This window comes from Haliotis cracherodii, unplaced genomic scaffold, assembly GCF_022045235.1.
Source record: "Haliotis cracherodii isolate W230 unplaced genomic scaffold, xgHalCrac1.p SCAF_2, whole genome shotgun sequence".
In the NCBI taxonomy this organism is placed as follows: Eukaryota; Metazoa; Mollusca; class Gastropoda; order Lepetellida; family Haliotidae; genus Haliotis; species Haliotis cracherodii.
In genome coordinates this window covers 61,291,815-61,313,236 of record NW_027266275.1, presented here as the reverse complement: position 1 = coordinate 61,313,236, position 21,422 = coordinate 61,291,815, and the positions used below count along the sequence as shown (strand labels likewise).

General features: G+C 37.6%; 2 protein-coding genes across 2 annotated transcripts; one reads left to right on the top strand and one right to left on the bottom strand.

The window, feature by feature from the left end:
• Positions 1 to 4,395: 4,395 nt before the first annotated feature.
• On the bottom strand, positions 4,396 to 13,824 carry LOC139469367 (vesicle transport through interaction with t-SNAREs homolog 1A-like). The gene is made up of 8 exons (XM_071251519.1): positions 13,728 to 13,824; positions 10,625 to 10,683; positions 10,339 to 10,449; positions 9,275 to 9,349; positions 8,492 to 8,576; positions 6,495 to 6,565; positions 6,200 to 6,261; positions 4,396 to 5,527 (listed from the first exon to the last, which is right to left on the bottom strand). The coding sequence occupies exons 1-8, from the start codon at positions 13,822 to 13,824 to the stop codon at positions 5,431 to 5,433; spliced, it is 657 nt and encodes a 218-aa protein (XP_071107620.1). The 3' UTR covers positions 4,396 to 5,430.
• Positions 13,825 to 14,083: 259 nt separating this feature from the next.
• On the top strand, positions 14,084 to 18,407 carry LOC139469365 (large ribosomal subunit protein eL34-like). The gene is made up of 6 exons (XM_071251518.1): positions 14,084 to 14,109; positions 15,060 to 15,124; positions 16,773 to 16,786; positions 17,487 to 17,566; positions 17,773 to 17,876; positions 18,292 to 18,407. The coding sequence occupies exons 2-6, from the start codon at positions 15,060 to 15,062 to the stop codon at positions 18,368 to 18,370; spliced, it is 342 nt and encodes a 113-aa protein (XP_071107619.1). The 5' UTR covers positions 14,084 to 14,109; the 3' UTR covers positions 18,371 to 18,407.
• Positions 18,408 to 21,422: the final 3,015 nt, after the last annotated feature.

Genomic DNA, 21,422 nt, shown 5'->3' with positions numbered 1-21,422 from the left:
CTTCACCTTGGACATGTTGGTGTCCTAATATCTCAAGTACTTCTAGCACATCTTTGGTAGTGAATATTCGGTATGGGTGTCAAGATATGCTTACCTCACACATCAATACATATTATAATTCCCAAGTAACTATTCGATACATATTATATATTTTATCTGCACCATTTTTCAAGTTCTGTGTGGCCTGGCTTAAAGAGGTCATTGCTATCAGGTAGTTCGTGTTTTACTCTCTGGTTAACAGGCTAATTCTCATAGATCTATCCAATCAGAGCCAAGCCATCCAAATATGGTTATCCATGTTGTCTTTCCAATTTCGAAGAAGAGTATACAGTTTGGTCTCCTTGTAAAATGTATGAAGAACTTAGTAAAAAATTTGAATATCACTTTGTCCAAAATAATGGTATGCGTATGAGTAAAAATAATAGAGAATATTTTCATTACAATTTGGCTTAAATGTTTCCTTGATACATGACGATCCCTGGATCGTTATCACATAATTAACATACACATAAGACCTCCATAGAAGCATTGTCAGGGTCTGGGCCTGGTCCGGAGTGGGTTGCGGCAGAAACCCCATCATCTCTACTACTTATTGTTTCTCAATTGGCGAGAAGTTTTAAAAATCCATAGATAATTAAAGACTTGAATAAATACGTAAGTAGGCATATCATGTTCCTTATGTTCAGATGTAAATTTGCAATTCATTGACACATTGGCAAATCATATCAGTTGAAAACAGGAAAATATGTATATCTGAAACTGAGACTTAAAAAATAAAAGAATTGGTTCTCAGACACTGACTTTTGCAAATACAGTGTGGGCGGAGGTGTTTTTGTTTTGCTTGTTGAATGTATATAACCAAATAAACAGTTGTGTACCATCAACCTGGGAAAGCATACAAACTCCTATTGCCGCCATGACCATAACACGAGATACACAGTAAAGGAACTACGTGGTATATTGGATCACATTGTTTTTAAGTATTTGGATTTTATATTTTTTTTGAAAATGGAAATATTACAAAATGTGCAGCAGACTTTATGATGATGCGGGCGGTGCCTGAGAACCCAAACTTCTTTTTTTTTGCCTAAATCAGAATCATGCCAACATATTCCGACTATTAGAAACAACAGTGCTTTTTTGTAAACACAGACCCATGCTTCTCAAATATAAGATTCATCAACCATCGAACTACCATGCTTTTCTATACAACAACATTGGGCAGATCCATCGTCTGGAGGATTCACACTGTTCAAAACGCATCACAGTTCTACAAAACATTGTGGCTACCATGGTTACTACCAGCTACCAATAAATAAACCATTGTCTGCAGCCCCTGTGTAGTATCCTAGCGACTGTATGAAGACTCTTCATACAGTCGCTAGGATACTACACAGGGGCTGCACACATTGTCAAGGACCAGAAAGTACCCATAAAGCTTGTTACTTGGACATGACATAAATCTTGCACAAAATAATATTTAATTATCAGGCCACACCAACTATTCTTCTGGCCATGTGGATTTTCTTGGTCAATACACAAGTAGGCAGGAGATAATACAAAAAAAGGTTCATCAGCTGTGACAAATATCACCTGGACATTTTGATGATATTACCAATTTTTTATAAGAGTGAGTGAGTGAGTGAGTTTTTTAACAGTATTCCAGTTACATCACAGCGTGTCAGCTTAATGTGGGAGGAAAGCCTGAAGTTATGCAGGTCTCAGACGTTTACCACTTCGGTGAAATCCACAAGCACGGGTATGGTGCTGACAAACCTAGAAACATAATCAGGGCGATTTGGGATTTGAAACCACAATCATAGGTTTCTGGCGTGCCCAAGGGATGCAACTCTGCACAGCTAATCGCAGCACCTTAGATGACTGGGCCACCCATGCCCCCAAACATGATCAATTAGCATTAATCATGTCTTTCCCTGTAGTTTTATGCTGTATTAAGGTCAAAGCTAATAACAAACACCCACAGTGCAGTTTTGACAAACTCTTGTACAGTACAACACTTCTACCTTTGTGCTTGTGCAAATTGTTAGCTAAAATATCCCGCCTACCATAGCGTGTGCACGTCTTTTATAACGCCCATCCAATCATGTTCCCCTGTTATATATCTTTATAATATTTCAATAAAGTCCACATAGAACCACAGTTTTGTTTGAATGTATTATTCACTCATACATAAACTGCCACATGTGGTATATCTGTTACATACACAAGTCTAATGTGACCTACATCACTCCCATGATGTTTCATGCATTCATTCTCCCCCACACACGTTTATACAGTAACTTAAATGAAGATAATTTCGTCAAGTGAACTAAATCAGGGTTGTGTGAAAAAACATGTCTGCAATTATTAGGAAATAGTCCGATGCATATGTACGCAAAATGTGTATCTGAAGCGACTTTGTTTGAGAAAATGGTATTAGGTGAGTTGGGATGAAGTTTAACGCTGCTTTGAACAGTATTCCAGTTATATCACTGTGTGTCAGCTTGATGTGGAAGGAAAGCCCCAAGTCATCCAGGTGTTAGACGTTTACCACTTCGGTGAAACCAACTAAGGGTGTGGTACTGACAAAGCTGGAAACATAATCAAGGCAAATCTTGGGACTCGAAGCAACAATCATGTGTTTCTGGAACACTGAGAGTACGCAACTCTGCATGGCAAATTTTGGGGCTTAACATGACAGGGCCACCAGTACCCCATTACTCAGTACTGTTTGTTTGTTGTTTAACTCAGCAATATTCCAGCTATGTGACGGTGGGCTGTAAGAAATGGAGTCTGAACCAGACAATCCAGTGATTTACATCATGAACATCGCTCCACTCAATTGGGATATGATGACATGCATCAACCAAGTCAGCTAGCCTGACCAACGGATCCCATTAGTCGACTCTTACGACAAGCATTACTCCATACACATGACATTGTACCATCCAGATAACAGTGTAACTGTATGTATCAGTACAGTCAACAGCATTGCTTCTGAATAAACATGTTTGTATGTCTCCTAAAGCTGTACATTTAATAATCTTGACACCTCCTGCAGTTCATATTGCACATTTCCGTCACCTTGCAGTTACCATGGTTACTGTGATACACTATCAAACAGCTTACAGTGGTGTTCAAAAAGATGACTGCTTCATTTACTAAAAAGCCAAAAGATTTTGTAGCTCACCTTAACTATTGAGTATGATCTGCATAAGACTGAAAGATTCAGTGACAGCATAGGCTAGTACACTGGCAGCATCCAAACTAAGGTAATTATGTATGCTGACATCTATACACATATACTACCTCATCATACGTAGTTAAACGGAAGATAAAAAGTTTCAACTCTTTAACTGCTTCATTCGATTGGTTAATGTTTAATGCTTAAAAACTTTCTGCGGCAATGTTTCACTACATCATTGAGATTACCCAAGCATTCTTTCAAAGTTTAAAACAGACATTGGCAATTTTCTAATAATTATTATATTTATATACTTATCATATCTCACAAATTTCCAGTTTCCAGCTTCTAAAAAACTATCCACCTCAACACATCCCAGCATCACCATGGTCACCTCCCAAACAAATGGGTCGTGCACGTAATCCCGTACATAGCAGCTACACAACCTGATCATTTGCCTCCGTGGTGACGTGTTTGATCATTAGAGAATACACTGTGTTTGTTTTTTCTCTCTCAACAATTCCCCTTACTTAGTGCAGCTGTTTTTACACCATACTGAGGGGAATGGGAAAGAAGAAGGGAAAAGTGTGAGATAACTTTAAAAATTTAGATTTGGCACATATCACTTCCTTACTGCATATCAAATTAAGCATTAATTTGTTTCTATCACATGCTGATATACATGACTTGTGAAAAATGAAAACACTATCATGCAAGAAGATTGATATTCAGAAACACTTTTATAGGGGCACACCATCTTCCCGAGGCAAGAGTGTCCACTAGCCTTTTGATCGAGGTCTTGTTTCCATCCTTGCCACATCAAGCCCACTTTCCTTCCTTGGCCTAATGCACATATCGATAGTGCCAATCAGAGAATGTTTCACAAAATCAACATCCACGACTGGTACACCTTCATATGAAAGTGGTCGTCAGCATCTTTGTGAAGTAATACGAGATAAGAACAGCGATCTGATTGGATATATCGCGTTTTCATTACAAGGAGCACGACTCGTGATCTACGCGAGGTGGTGCAAGGGTCGAGCCAAGAAAAGTGGCCTTGATGTGGCCTTGATGTGGCCTTGATGTGGCCTTGATGTGGCCAAGAGTAGAAACTAGGCTTTGATATAGGCTAGTGGACACGCTTGCCTCAGGAAGATAGGGGCACACATGCACAATTCTAACACAGAACACTTTTTAGTTTCTGAGATGTCATAAGTGTAAACATGGGAGGGATGATGGATAACAGACAATGTGCAAGGACAGATATTCACATGAACGCTATGTTCAGGTGAGCTATAAAATGCCCTAGATGATGATAGTTACATAAAGATTTTCTAAAACAGGAAACCAATGGAGCAACAGTAAAATCCAATGGAGAGACAGTGAATTTCGGGGAACAACATCTAGCACATGTTAATGAATTCTCCCCATGTCAATATGGGCCGAGATAACTCAGTATCAGCTGACACTCAATCCTAGCCAGTATGTCCAATGTGACAGGTAACCTGGGTTCCTTGTATGGTCTCAACTGTTTTAGAAGGTGGTCTTCTATTACTGTTCAACAAAAAGTAATCCAGCTGAATTTCTACCAGACAGGATCGGGGACTGTTTTACCACTATGTCATGTCAATTCTCCACGAAAACATATTTCCTGAATAAATCATCTAACCACAAAACACTGCAAATTTCTTCTCAAATGTTTTTACAGTTATATTGATTGTACGGTTATATTGATAAATGCTTGGTTTGCGAATAATCTTCTTCCATACTTTTGAAATAATTATGTTTGAACCTTATTACATATATAAATAGAATTAACAAGACATGAGTGAGTGAGTGAGTATGTTTTACGCCGCTTTTAGCAATATTCCAGCAACATCACGGCGGGGGACACCAGAAATGGGCTTCACACATTGTACCCATGTCGGGAATCGAACCCAGGTCTTTGGCGTGACGAGCGAACGCCTTAACCACTAGGCTACCAGACCGCCCCAACGAGACATGAAATGATACATATTTTTGAAAAGGCTAATTAATGACAGCACAGATCGGAAACATTACTCGGAATAATGCAAGAGACTTATAAAGACGATTGACATAAAGATAAACAATCAGATATTGAATAAAATGTTCTTCTCTGCTGTTCCACCCAGTTTCAAGTTTCCTGTTCATGTGTGGGAAACTGGGGGGTTCCTTAATCAGCTTGCCTGAAGGAATGTAGGAGGATGAGGATGCCGAGATCAGTATCATGAGTGTCTTCGCACAGTGAAATATATAGCAACGCTTATCACAATCACCAACAACAGTCCGATGCCTATCAGCAGAATCCGATTCTGTATGATCCTGTAAAACACAATAGACATTTTATGTAAAAAAGCACATGACAAAAGAATAAAATATATGTTCAGTTAAATTTGAAGCTGAGGGTAATTAGGCTTTGAAAATATAACCAGCTGCCTCTCAGATGATATGTGACTTTTTCTAAAAAATGGGCAAATGTGTGTCAGAAGTGTAATTATTAATCACCCCCCGCATCATCATAAAGTTTGAAGCACATTTTGTTTAATTTCCATTTTCAACAACAAGAAAATCCTAATACTTAAAATCTATGTCAAATATAACATAGTTACTTCCCTTTAAATGTGCACTGCTTTACTGCGCATCTTGCATAATGGTGGCAATAGGAGTTGTATGCTTATTATATAGTGATATAGGAAGACCCTTTCCCAGGTTGATGGAACACAACTGTATATTTGGTGACATACTAGTTTCAACAAGGAAAATATATAAAATATCTTTAAAAGTCATTGCCTTAGAAAAATTCTTTTAATTTTTTAAGCCTTAGGCACCATAATATGGTGTTGAAAAAGAGTATTCACATTATCTGACATTTATTTGTAGAGCAATGCATTATTAAGGGGAGATATTACAGCAGAAGAATTATCTCCCCTTGAGCATGTTGAGCTAAAAATGTACTCCTCATGTCATACATTGATAATACAAGAATAAGCACACCTTCGCATCATCCCAGACAGTACACGGGAACTCTTTCCCAGTGTTGTGTTCATCTCCTCCAGCTGCAAGATAACACTCATCGAGTCAATCACATCCACAGGATCCCTTCATTAGCTCCCTTGTCATGGGACAACGCATTTACCAAAAAGCTATTGGTTTGTTGAAATGACTAGTAGTTGAATTACACTAAATTAAATCATAGACACAAAAGGAATTGTCCATTTTATTTTATTTATAATGTGGTTTGAACTATGTACTCAAAGAACTACTTCAAAATAATGAGTCATATTTATACCCTATTTCGTGACTTTTGTATTGTCTGCCTCTGGCCATGCAAGTCCTCCATAATTTGTGCCCCAATTTGTTCTGAAACAGAAAATATGACACTGTCACATTAAATCATATCTCTTAACACACACTCATCTGCCCTCCTGGAATTCAATTTCCACAGGGGCGGTGGGGTAGCCTAGTGGTTAAAGCGTTCGCTCGTCATGCCGAAGACCAGGGTTCGATATCCGACATGGGTACAATGTGTGAAGCCCATTTCTGGTGTCCCCCGCCGTGATATTGCTGGAATATTGCTTAAAGAGGCGTATAATCATACTCACTCACTCACTCACTCAATTTCCACAATCGTGATGATTATCACATTTGTGGATGTCTTGTTTCTATCATGTGTTCATGTTAAAGCAAACTTTTCCCTTATATATGTCCTAGAAAGAGAGAGCTAACCATGCTAATCACATCTTCCTGAGGCGATCTGATTGGATATCGCATTTTCATTACAAGGGGCACAACTCGTGATCTACACAAGCTGGTGCCAGGGTCGAGCCAAGAAAAGTGACCTTGATGAGGCAAGGGTAGAAGCTAGGCTTTGATATAGGCTAGTAGACATGCTTGCTTCAGGAGGATGTGCTAATCAGAGCATGTAGCATTATCGATTTTAATGATCATTCTATCAAAAATAAGAGACAATTAGTGCATCTTACCTACAAAAATATACAGACTACTGATGGTACCACTGTACAGTAGAATCTGACAAAACAGTCCTTGCTTGTGACTGAGTTTTAGGTGAGTTGAAATAAAGTTTAATGTGGTTTAGATGCTTGTACTAATCAGGGCTTAAGCAGGTGTGAGCACAGGTTAACATGGATACCCCACTCAGACACCAGCCAGTCCTTGTTTTAAGCCCCTTAATGCCAAGCGCCACACATGGTAACAAGTACCATCGTTTAACATCTTGTAGTATGACGTGGACACGGATCCAGCCAGTGATCTTCAGCTCGGGACAGAGATTTAGGTCCAGTTTAGCCATCAGAAATTTACTTCTAGCAAACATTACATCTCTTGGTATGTTAAACATGATTTGAATAGTCATAATAATAAAAACACACATCCAAACATTGTTTTTTAAAACAGTGGTAAATAGAAAATACAGGTAGAGGTTTTACCAGGGAAGCAGTGACATCTTTGACTCATCACAGATATTGTATTCGGCGTAATAAGCGCCTAGGGCGCTCTCAATATTAGAAACAGGGGGCTCTTAATAGAATAATATATTGGTTGAAAGATCGTAAATTTAGTGGTTCATGCTGACAGGCGTGCTAATTGAGATTGTTCACTAGCCAAAATATTAGCAAATATCTCTGTGGGCGCATATTAGAGTGGGCGCTTATTATGTCGAATACAGTAATATGTTTTTATCCTGTCACCATAGAAGTGTTACCTATGAAATGAGGCCATTTCTTACAATTAGTTCCTTAATGAGAACGAGTAACCCAATGTTCGAGTGAAAAATTGGACGGCTTATAGACTTAGGGAGCATCAATTACACAATAAGTTGATCCTAATATCAGGCCATGTTATAATCCTCTATATAAGCACAGGGAAAAGTTTGGGCACTCACATAGACCCGTGAAGATCCAGGGTAGAATAGGTCTTTAGCAACCCATGCTTGCCGTAAAAGGGCACTATGCTTGTCGTAAGAGGTGACTAACTGGATTGGGTGGTCAGGCTTGCTGACCTGGTTGATGCATGTCATCGTATTTCAATTGCGAGGATCGATGCTCATGATGTCAATCACTGGATTGTCTGGTCCAGACTCGATTATTTACAAACCGCCATCATATAGCTGGAATATTGCTGTGTGAGGCATTAAACAACAAACAAACGACAACAGTCTCACTGTAGTGCTGGCTTCAATTATTACACGATAGTCGCCTTCCCCTTGTATGAGTGGGTGAGTGAATAAGGGTTTCAGGGCCGCGCTCATCAGATGAAAACATGACTGACCTGTTTCCACAGCCGCTCTGTATCCATGGTCCAGTCTGCGCGATGTCCGGTCCAGTCTCTCTGTGTTGTCCAACAGTCTTGCTCTCTGGAAATACACAATAAAATAATGCATTAACATTTACATAGCAAATGCCCAAACTTGCTTGTACACTGTTTGACAAAAACAGGTTCATTTGTGTTGCCTTGATAAGTATTCAGCTAATCAGGAAGTAAAATCTAGTTTGCAAAGTCAGTGATTGAGACAACGTTGTTTTCTGTATATACACTGTCAGTTCCCACAAAGATTCATGTGTCTGTCATTTAGTTGACTGACAACAAATATCTATGCCTCACTGTCATTGGTACTCAAGTTGATTAGGTCAGAGAGATGAATTGGGTATGATAACGTGTCTTGAAATAAAATCTTGACAAGAAAATTTAGAAGAATAATAGGTCTTCAGCAACCCATGCTTACCATAAAAGGACACTATGCTTGTGGTAAGAGGCGACTAACAGTATAGGGTGGTCAGTCTCGCCGACTTGGCTGAGGCATGTCATAGTATCCCAATTACATGGACCGATGCTCATGATGTCAGTCACTGGATTGTCTGGTCCAGACTCGATATTTACAGACCGCCATCATATAGCTGGAATATTGCTGAGTGTGGCGTTAAACAACAAACAAACAAACAAACAAAACCTGAACAATGTATGTGTGTAAGTTTGAACTGCTCTTCCATATCCGCGCCATATTTCACATTTGTTTGAAGTGCAAGATGTTTGACATAAATCTAACTCACATACCTGATCCTCTGAGTCGTGGGTATCATCACCTAGCAACTCGTCTCGATTGGCATCAATGCCAAGTTTAGCCTTTTTCTGGAAAAAAATCATAACTGAACTTTATTCTCATTTTATTAGAATCCCTGTCAACAAACATTCTTATTTATAGATCTATACATCACATGATCTATACATCACATGGAACACATAACATTTATCATGTTTACACATAATAATTACATAAACTCACAATTATTTAGAATACATATTCATTGCTAAGGATACATTTTATTAACTGTCTGGAATCCATGAATCTGTCACTGGTGTATCCCACAAAGTACAGTCTAGTATGCAGGAGTCTCATAACTTGCATTAACATGCGTTTTTCTGAGTGTGTGAGAACTGGTTAACGCCAAATGTCAAAGTGGGGACAGCAAGGATAGGCTTGAGACATTGTGCCCCAATGGGGATCGAAGCTGGGTCTTAAGCACGACAAGCACATGTCTGAATCACAAGACTACTCCACCACCCCTCATCAGTGCCTTGATGTGAGGTGAAATGCAGTTTATTATCAAGATTATTGCACTTATCATGCCATGCATGCATGTGTGAGGTAAGAACCCATAGCTCCAGATAACTTTTTGAGCAAATGAGTTTTTACTCCAGGGTTTCTTTTCTAATTGTGTTATTACATTTTTCATTAGGTTACCAATATTTTTTCACTCATCTATTCATCACTTAATTTGGTTTTTCACAAAATTAGTGAACATTTTAAGATCTAGAAAAAGAAATAATGTTTTAGATGTATATAACTGTTCTAAATATATAGGCTTGGCCCGAGAGTAAATTAGGCATGCTGAAAAAGCTTCATTGTTTATTTATGCATGCTGTTTTTATACATTTGAGTTTTTCATTTCATGCATGCGTCTCTGTACGCAAGTAAATTGAAAATAATTGGGTTTTGAGTATCTTGGTGGGTGGGGGGTACGCAAATACGCTGCTTATCTGTAGCTTTGACCCAGTTGGCTATTACTCCAAATGTCCAAGGGTGCATAATACATTTTCTCCAGTGTTTTTGTCCATACCATATCTTTTTGCAGCTTTAACAGTTCCGTCTTATAGCTCTTGACACGTGTGGAGTATTTCTGTCTCTCTCGAGGATCCTGCTCCTTTACTTCCAATTCCATTTGTTCCAACTGCAAATGAAATCAAAGCAGACATTTGTTATTTACTTTTGTATATAAACAACTGGAGTCCTAAATAATGCAGTCATCAACCATGATCACAATATATTATATTTCCACACTAGACCTTTGTCAAATGTATCATTACTGATCCATAAATTGCAAGACAACATCAATAGCATCTTACCAGTTCCGAAGCTTCATCGAAGAGCTTCTCTGCTTGTCGCACATGTGACTGCTTTTCAGCTACAAGTTGAAACATTCATAGCATGAGACAAGGACAATAAAAAAGAAAGGAAATTGTTTCTCTTGACACACTGTTTCTTGGTTTACATTTATTGAAAAATCCTAGTTGGAAGACGAAAAACAGAAGACATTTCCTAGGCTTAAAAAAATAAAAGAATTGCTTCTCAGGCAATGGCTTTTGAAAATATAGTGTGGGCGGGTGGTTTTTTTTAGGTTGTTGTTCAAACTTGTATGGAACCAAATAAACTGTTGTTTGACCAAATAAACTGTTGTGTACAATCAACCTGGGAAAAGGCCTCCCAATATAAATGTATTTCTTGATGAGTAAAATATGGAACAGTATTTGACTACCCCCGGACTCGGAATATGTTTTTGTTCTTTTAAAAATGGAAAATAAAGGAAACGTGTGACGAACTTTATGAAGATGCAGGCGGTGCCTGAGACATGTGAGAACCAAGACTATTTCTTTTTTTAGCCTTATTTGTTTTGTTCTTCAAAAGGATTAACTGAACATATGCTGTAGTTGAAGTAACATTACCATATTCATGATATTACTGAATAATTATTTTCGGGTGGACACACTTTAAAGGGAAACAACACGTCAATTCTCAGTCGTCTATTCAGCGCCGTTTTAATTAGCCAGCCTAATCACCAGATGCCATTAGCGTCAGTGACCCAACAAACTAGGCTTCGGGCCATTGATCAGGCAACTGGAGGACCTCGTTGACATGTGAGGGTGAAATCCCCTAGAATCCTCAACTTTGATTAGATGATGCTTACTATTGCAAATTTGTCTGACAGTGATAACATGACTGTTGCATGTACCAATATGTAGTTTAGTATACAGTAGATACATGTACATATTATGTTTTGAACAATAAAGTTCCGTTCATATACTCAAAACAACAATGACCCTTATTTTTCAGGCAATTTGTATTCAATGCTACTGCCTTCTTGTCATCCATGTTTCATGGTATAACTCAACGCCTGTGAATCTGTCGTCCTTCACTTAATGCTCAGTTAATATCTATATTACATGCATAAATACTGGCAGAACTACTCAGATTACCTGACAAAGACTATGCAAAATAACTCAATAATGTTCACCCATGCCTCTGAGGGTGTCAAGGATATATAACAATCAGTGGTTTCTGGTGTCTGGTGTAATTATTTAATCTAAGATTGGGTTATAAAAATTGGTCTGATGTTGTGAATGTATAACATGTTAGGTAATATGCATGTGACAGCGTAGCAAGAGAGGAATGGTCAGTTGAGTTGCAAAAAACATTGATCAAAGGTTTAATCGATAAAATTTTGATTGATTAATAATTGGTATCTTGCATAGCGGATTTGTCAGAAGTAAGTGTTCATAAATGTGAGGTTTACTAAAGCAGGAAGAATACACCCATATCTGGGCGTGAAGTGCCTATGTACATTGTTCAAAAGATTAGCCAATAATATGTTGATTGATTTCTCACTGTTATCTAACCATTGCTAACCCTAGGGATTTTTTTAAAGATTACCATGAACATATTTGTCATGTGTGCTATCTCAGCTGACCAATGAGACATAACACCTATGTGAAACACCTTAACAAACAGTTTCTTTGAACAAAAGTTTCTTTGTTCAGCTTCAGATGTATGGGATATTGTTCCTTTGTGTGGATACTGACGGATAGATTCCTTGAACAAGTTAACTGCCTGATATCATACACATTACTTTTGTCGGTTGTAATATGATCTTTGTATTCTGTTTTCATTCATTTCATGTACCAAGAATGTGGGAGACCTCAACGGTCACTGATCAATTGTTCCACACGTCAAAAAAATATCCGGCAATAATTATCGGATGTTCCAAAGTGAAACACTTATGGTTATTATTATCTAGTTGCAACTAAAATAATAAACTCGATATTGGAATATATATTTCTGATAAATTAATAGTTTCAGATACAAATCATCCGACCATTGCATCAAATTTCTCTGAAGTCATATTAGTGGACACTTTCCAACCAAATCATTGATAGATTGGTAGAAAATGTACATACAGTTGATTGCTATTTCCGGATTAGTTTACCAGAAAATACACAAGGTAATATTAATTTCTGCATATAAAACAATGCCTAGCAGTAGCAGAACAGAAATACAACTTAACTGGTAAACACAATGTCTCGTGATGATATATCTCAAATTTTACATTTTTTATTGACCAGGTTTGTTAATGTTATCACCTAATCGTTTACATGGATTCTCTGAAAGGATAGTATGTAGTCTTTTTAACTGTGCATAGTATGATGTTGACCGAATGCTTCACCCTTTCAAGTCATGTATGCATTAATCAACAACAAAAACATGTCAGTTTGGCTGCAGCTGTTCATTGTATATCCTTTCTTATGATATACAGCTTCTCATTCATCAATCCTCCCATTGGTTCGCTTTGTGTAGCGGTGTGAGAATAGTGCCAAACACAAGTCAAACCTGTCTAAATTATAGTCCATAATAAGCAAATTTTGAATCCGCGAAAAGAGAAAGCTAATCCATATTTCAATATTTCAAAGTTGGAGTGTTGTGTCCCTTTAAAGTATAATCAAACCTAACTGCTTAACATTAAGAAAATATGTTTCAACGAGTTCAATCACAGCCAGGATAGCAAATATTAGACCTCAGGCACTAGACAGACATATTATCACTGGGTAGTAAATATTTCAGATCATGCATTGCATCCCTGTCTGGAGAGTGTCCACTATCTGCTAATGGTCGTTATCATTTCTAATAGAAGTAATATTTGTATACCCATCTATATTTTTCTCATGACAGTCTCAATGTAGGATTCTAAATGGTTATATTTCCAAGGTAATCACCAACGTATTTTATTCCATCAAATCATAGTTTAGTATCCAGTTCTGACAGTAAATAGGCACAAACCGGCGTCAAGAAAAGACATCAAAATCAAACGTCATTCGCTCAGATCGGAGTCACTGGTTTTGTTCGCAGCAACAGTGAATACATATTTATGTCACAAAACCCCATAAGCTTGAAACATACCTCCATGGTGACAGGCTATCTGACCGACATGAAATGTAATGTCGGCTGTCACCGTAGAATATTGTTGTTCATAAGACTCCAACAAGCTGGTGGCCATGTTTGTAAATGAGTCAGTAATGTGCGTCTTCCCATACAACTAGTTGTATATGTACTTAGTGGTAATTGTTAATTTACCAATGATAATAGAATACAGTCAATGTTAAGTACCAATTTAATAAATTAAGTATATCTGCTCAATGATATATATCATACAAAACAACTATAGACAATAAAACTGCGTTAATATTAATCATCATATTGTATGGACGTTTGTTGTGCATGACAGTATTTAGTAATTCTACTTCCTGTCTGTCTCTCTCTTTCCGGTTTCACAAAAACCAAGGTAGATGCATAAACGACATGCTAGTTAAAATCTATCTCCATCTCTATCATTTCATCACATAGTGCCGAATTCAAACAGAAAATATATTCTTCCGTAGTCAAACAAACGATGTAAATTGTTATTGTAATAAAATATGTAATTTGTAATCAGATAATGACACTTCTGAAACATCGATGTAGATAAGTTTGCACATGAAAACATGTACCTAACGATGTAAACATTTACACTGAAGTAGAGTCATGCTTTGCTAACATTTTGGCATTTGAGCTATTGTTATAACTTCATGTTAAAAATGTATCTTCAGCCCATATATTGGTGGGGAAAACCATAGATCTTGTGATTACTGCACCAAAAGGAGTATTAAACTTGATTGCGTGGAGCCCATCCAAATATATCTCGTACACAAGTAATATGCCATATATTTCAGTTAGAAAGCTGCATGTAGTGCAGTTTATTATCTTCATGCCCTGTCATTGTGGAAAAGAAATCTACTTCTGATAAAAAGTGTGCAATATAACCAAGTATGAGACTGAAGCAATGCCCCATCTCATATTATTATTTATATATTGGTACAGTTTTGTATTTCGTTTTGTATTGATAGAAGAGCTTTGAATATGCACACGTTTTGATTTATCTGTTCATGTCAATCATCATTTTGGGAAAGATTTCGCCTGTATCCACCTCCAAAACTCATATATGCCAATTGATGTTTTGCTACAGGGCTACAGGTCGAATATTTTTGGGGGCTGCAGCATTTATTGGAGGTTTAGAAGTTTGGGGGTGTCATTATTATATGTTTCATACGGTGTCCAATGCATTGCCGCTCAATCCTTTTCATTATATATTATTGAGTTGGGGGATACGGGCAGAAAACTTACCAAAAGTTGTAAAATATTCTTGTTTGGCTATCTCAATTCTCGATACATCTTATTCATTTTTTTCTTTGACAGATGGCGCAGAGATTAACATTCAGACGCCGTCTTTCGTACAACACAAACTCCAACCGCAGAAAAGTGTGAGTTTCTTTATGTTATTTGATTATCATCATGCTCAAAATCAGGGTTGGCATATTGGCACATAAATAGTGTTGCAATATATCTCAACATGCTCAATACTGAGAGATATATTGCAATACATATTGCATATGAATTGGGAACCAAATCATATATATATATCTATATATATATATATATATATATATATATATATATATATATATATAGATATATATATATGTACTGTTCAAATGGTACTTCTTCATTTGATAATCCAGACTTCAGATTGTGAGACTGGTAGTATGCATAAACAAGACCTATTATGTCATCAGTATGGAATGTTAATGTAAATGGTGTGAAGCGTGTGCAGTTTAGATAGGAACTCAGTCGTCCATGCTAATGCCTGGAGATAGTAGTTATCTAATTTATATATTAATTCCTGTGTGACTGTATTGGAAAATATCAATTCACAAGGGTTGTATTGCAATATATATATGGCTTACAGCTGAATTGCAATATACCAGTATACCAGTTACATTGCACAACCCTACTCATATTTTCTCTTTGAAACATCTGTGTGCAGTGAAAGTGAATATAACTGAAAGTCCCTCGTAACAATGGTTTGATACACCAGAGCTCTGATGCACCATGACATCTGGCACACGATACATATAGGCCTGTAGTGCAAAACATTATACAAAGTACATATTTTTTCTTTCTCATCGAAAGAATAACCCTATCTTGCTCTCTCAGTTTCGTGCAATACACTTGACCATGTTGACGTCTCAGAAGGGATTGAAAATCTTATGTCAGTTGCAATTACCATTGACTGCTGAAGTCAAACATGTGTGCCCTGCATGTCATATTATTAATAATAGTATACCTAAACTATTATTTTAACCTGGATTTTATGAAAATGTATAATCAAGTTGGAACCAGCCTGAGTCAGTTGGTCTAAAGCAAAGACCTTATCCCGAGGACTGGTAGAATTTCAAACTCTTTAGCTTTTTATTTATCAGTAATGTCACCATGATCACTATTCAATCTATCCTTTCAGGTTAACATGCAGCCTTAGAAGTACAATTTGGTTATAGCTAGTCCAGAGAAATGGTGTAAACTTTATTTTACTAGTCCTCACAGTTTGCAGCTAGTCCTGCTTTAACAGACTACCAGTAGATCATTTACAAGTCACGTGTTAGAAATATTTTCTGACTCCAGCATAAGACAATATCGACTCCAGACTTGACTTACATGTATGATTCAAGTCCTATTGATGCTTGTTGTAAATGGTGACTATGCTTGTCGTAAGAGGCGGCTAACAGGATCAGGTGGTCAGGCTCACTTGATCTATGTCATCGTATCCCAATTACACAGATGAATGCTCATGATGTCAATCACTGGATTGACAGGTCCAGACTTGATTATTTGCAGACCACCATCATATGGCTGCAATATTGCCGAGTGCAACATTAAACAACAAACAAAACAAGACAAAATATCCTATTGTACAAGACCACAATGCTCAGTACTTTCGACAAAACGTCGTTGTCTAAAAGTCGGTTTAGTTTGTCTTATGAATTCATTACTGTTTTCATGTGATCCATTTCTGTTGTCTAACAATTATATTTGGTTTATTTTCATTTCCTGCAACTTATCCTGAATTAACAGCTCCAAGACTCCAGGTTAGTTCAGAATCTTTTAAGTCTTTATGTATAAATAATTTGTTTACTAACCAAAACATTTTCATTTCCCATATATATTTGCATCATGAAGTTAATAGATGTGTTATATAAGCTAATGAACTCAGTCTTGTGACATATAGGCCGAAACAAGAATGTGCTTACATTTATTTTTTTTAAATCAAATTGTTTACCTTATCATACTTTAGGTTTGGGGTCTTTAACAAGTGTTGGGTCAGCAGGGTTCGATTTAGCTATATAAAACATTCACCAGTGCAGACTATTATTGAAAAATGCAACCTTATATTTATGTCTACATGCACCAAGTGCATGTTTTAAAGGTCACATTTGTGTCTGACTAGACCTTCCTTATATGTTTGTCTTGCTCTCATGGGCCTGACGTCATCAAACTGTGGGTACTTCAAGATAATGTACACATTATGTACACAAGGACTAGTACTAGTAGAATTTTGCTATATGTTATTATAAGGACGAGTAGACTAAAACAGTTTCTATCGCTTTTTAGTGCAACTAGGTCTTGATATCATACACCTGGTGCAAATTAAATCAAGTTCCTTAAATCAAGCCCCAGTCAGTTATAAATGTTTTTTTTAAATATCATCACCTTTTTTACAGAATGAAAGGAGAATTTGAGGTTCTCTACACAAGTATACAAATTGCACTGTATTTTGTCTATTTCCAGGTGGTAAGCTTGTATACTTGTACCAGAAAAAACTCGGCACCCGTGCTAAATGTGGTGATTGCAAGCAGAAACTACAGGGTGTAAGTATTTGTTGCCAAAGATCAACACAGTTAACTACTTGTGCATGAACCTTTAATTCATTGACTATAACCTGGAATAATTTCAAGATGCCCTTTTGCTCTCAGTAATCATGTGAAATCACAAATTTTTCAAACAGTTGTCTGTGTGAAGTCGCCTTTATTAGTTTTTTTTGTTTATCTGTTTACTGATTGCAATGATGTTTTAGGTGACTGCTGCCCGCCCCCTCCAACTGTCGGCCATGTCCAAAAGACTGAAGACCGTTACAAGGACGTACGGAGGATCTAGGTGCCACAGATGTGTCAGGGAGAGGTGACATTATTTATTATTTATTTGAATGTAGTTACATTAGGTTCTGTGCACTTCGAGGAAATTTCCATGATGGTGGCAGTGTTTGTTGGTATGTTGTTTAATGCTTCTCTCAGCAATATTCCTTGACTGAAAAACATGGAAAACGCATAATAAGATTTAATTTCAAAAGAGGGAAAGATGTGTTGTTTTGCTCAAGTCAATCCATGAACACATGAAATGACATTCAAACGTGTATGATGATGTTGTGTATGTTATCTCATTCTAAAAAAAAGATACCAGAACAAAATTTGATTTTTGTGATCGTTTTGCCAAAGATTTTTAAAAAATCACATGTTTACAAAATGCTTGAGTATACATGAAATTGAAATGAAAGTCTTGCCATGGTTACAACATCAAGGTGTACCTTATTTTACAGGATAGTAAGAGCTTTCCTCATTGAAGAACAGAAGATTGTTGTTCGTGTTCTCAAAGCACAGGAAGCTGCCAAGAAATAGATTGTACCTCCCTGAAAATAAATGTAAAAAAATCCTTGTAGATTGTTCAGTTATTTTTTATACACATGACCTGCGACATGTTGCAGTGGTTGGTTGTTGAATGGCATGTGGTGCTGGGACATTTGGATAAGCCTACACACATTGCCGTGGTTGGTTGTTGAAGGTAATGTGATGCTGTGACATTTGGATAAGCCTACACACGTTGCAGTGGTTGGTTGTTGAAGGTAATGTGTTGCTGTGACGTGGATAAGCCTACACACGTTGCAGTGGTTGGTTGTTGAAGGTAATGTGATGCTGGGACATTTGGATAAGCCTACACTCGTTGCAGTGGTTGGTTGTTGAATGGTATGTGAGGCTGGGACATTTGGATAAGCCTACACACGTTGCAGTGGTTGGTTGTTGAATGGTTTGGGAGGCTGGGACATTTGGATAAGCCTACACACATTGCAGTGGTTGGTTGTTGAAGGTAATGTGATGCTGGGACATTTGGATACGCCTACACTCGTTGCAGTGGTTGGTTGTTGAATGGTATGTGATGCTGGGACATTTGGATAAGCCTACACACGTTGCAGTGGTTGGTTGTTGAATGGTATGTGAGGCTGGGACATTTGGATAAGCCTACACACATTGCAGTGGTTGGTTGTTGAAGGTAATGTGATGCTGGGACATTTGGATAAGCCTACACACGTTGCAGTGGTTGGTTGTTGAATGGTATGTGAGGCTGGGACATTTGGATAAGCCTACACACGTTGCAGTGGTTGGTTGTTGAATGGCATGTGGTGCTGGGACATTTGGATAAGCCTACACACATTGCAGTGGTTGGTTGTTGAAGGTAATGTGATGCTGGGACATTTGGATAAGCCTACACACATTGCAGTGGTTGGTTGTTGAAGGTAATGTGATGCTGTGACATTTGGATAAGCCTGCACACGTTGTAGTGGTTGGTTGTTGAAGGTAATGTGATGCTTTGACATTTGGATAAGCCTACACACGTTGCAGTGGTTGGTTGAATGGCATGTGATGCTGTGACATTTGGATTAGCCTACACACGTTGCAGTGGTTGGTTGTTGAATGGAATGTGATGCTGTGACATTTGGATAAGATTACACACATTGCAGTGGTTGGTTGTTGAATGGCATGTGATGCTGTGACATTTGGATTAGCCTACACACGTTGCAGTGGTTGGTTGTTGAATGGCATGTGATGGTGTGACATTTGGATAAGATTACACACATTGCAGTGGTTGGTTGTTGAATGGTATGTGATGCTGTGACATTTGGATAAGCCTACACACGTTGCAGTGGTTGGTTGTTGAATGGCATGTGATGCTGTGACATTTGGATTAGCCTACGCACGTTGTAGTGGATGGTTGTTGAATGGAATGTGATGCTGTGGTTTGACACAAATGTCATGTTATGGTGTACATACGTAGCTGACAGTTAGCAGGGTAAACATTTACATCTTGGTCACTTTGGGATGCCCATAGTGGCTGACACACCCTTATATAACTGAAATAATGTACCACTCTGTTGAAATGTTTGGCATGACGGACACTTAAACTATTTGGCCACACACAAAAAAAAGAGAAAAAAAACACACAGCAAGAAGCTAAATGCGTTAACATCATACAGTCACACCATGCCTGATACGTGTGGGTTGTGGAAGTTTGGGGTTCGATCCCCGGTTCACTCCCGCATCATACCAAAAGACGTTAAAAGATGGTACTTGTTAGTATGTTACCCTGCCTCCCGCCATGCACTAAGGGACTAAAATATGCACTGATCGAATGGATTAAACTGTGTCTGAGTGGGGTATTAATGTTAAACTGCATGGTAACTCAGTGGACTAGCACTATGAAATAGCGTTTTCTCTCTCTTAAATAACAAGCAAACAATTTGACATTGGCGATGAGCGTTAGAGAGGCGCAATTTAGAATGTTAAAAAGCGGAAACATACTTACTGCACACGATGTGAAACCACGACCACACCGTAACAATGGAACAATATATTTCTGTCACAAAAGGTTTTTGATGTGCGACTAGGTTTTGACGGAATTAATGAAACCGCCGCTATCCAGTCTCTCTTTGTTAAATATCAGTAATTCATTTAATAATACAAATGCTATTTTTGGAATAACACAGACGGCATTGTTGATACATATTATGTCCCGACGTCACAATAGGAGAGACGTCACCACGGACAATTGTTAACGTCATGTCCTTTCAGCTTTACTTTACCGCTTCCAAAATAGATGAGTTCTTTTTGGTAAGCCGTTTGTTTTTATATTAAATGTCTATTTGCAGATATCTGGAATTCAGTTCGAGATATCTCTTATGAGTACACGATCCAACACTTTCAAATCGAGATATTTGAAATTCAATTCGAGATATCTCAAATTCAGTTCCAGACATTTCAAATTCAAGATATCGCTAATTCAATTTAAGATCAGTAATAGAGGTTTTGTTTATTAACGCTGCACTGAGCAATAGCGTAACACCCCTAGGGTGCTAGTGAAAGCACAAATAACACAAGCAAAGTTGAAGTTTGGCAGTCCAAGTTTGTAATGGCGTTTACAAACTTTATGTTTAATTTTGGTTTTAAATGTCAACAATGTGGACGCAAATTATTAACAAATGTGATGAAAATTGATGCCAATAAATACCCCCAGTTTTGATCATCTACTATTAAGTCTATTATATTTTATTTACAGGGCTCAGTCTCCAAAGAAGTAATGATATTAAGTTATATTAGCTTTATTGTTTTGAGAAAATGTTATTATAAGTAATAAAATGTCAAGAGATTTCTTCTAAATTTGGCCTAAAAATGTATCAAAATATGTACATATAGTGGTAGTGTATGATAAGTAGAAGTGTCCTAGACCTCGACCCGTCATCGTATTTAATAGGCATCATTAACAGGTCATGTGACCTTTCTTAGCCAATCAGAACTCAAGTTGGATGGCTTTCATATCACAAGCATGGCATAGGTAATGTCATTCCCAACACAAGTAAGTGATTACAAAATGTCCTTGTTTTGTCCTGTTTGTCCGAAT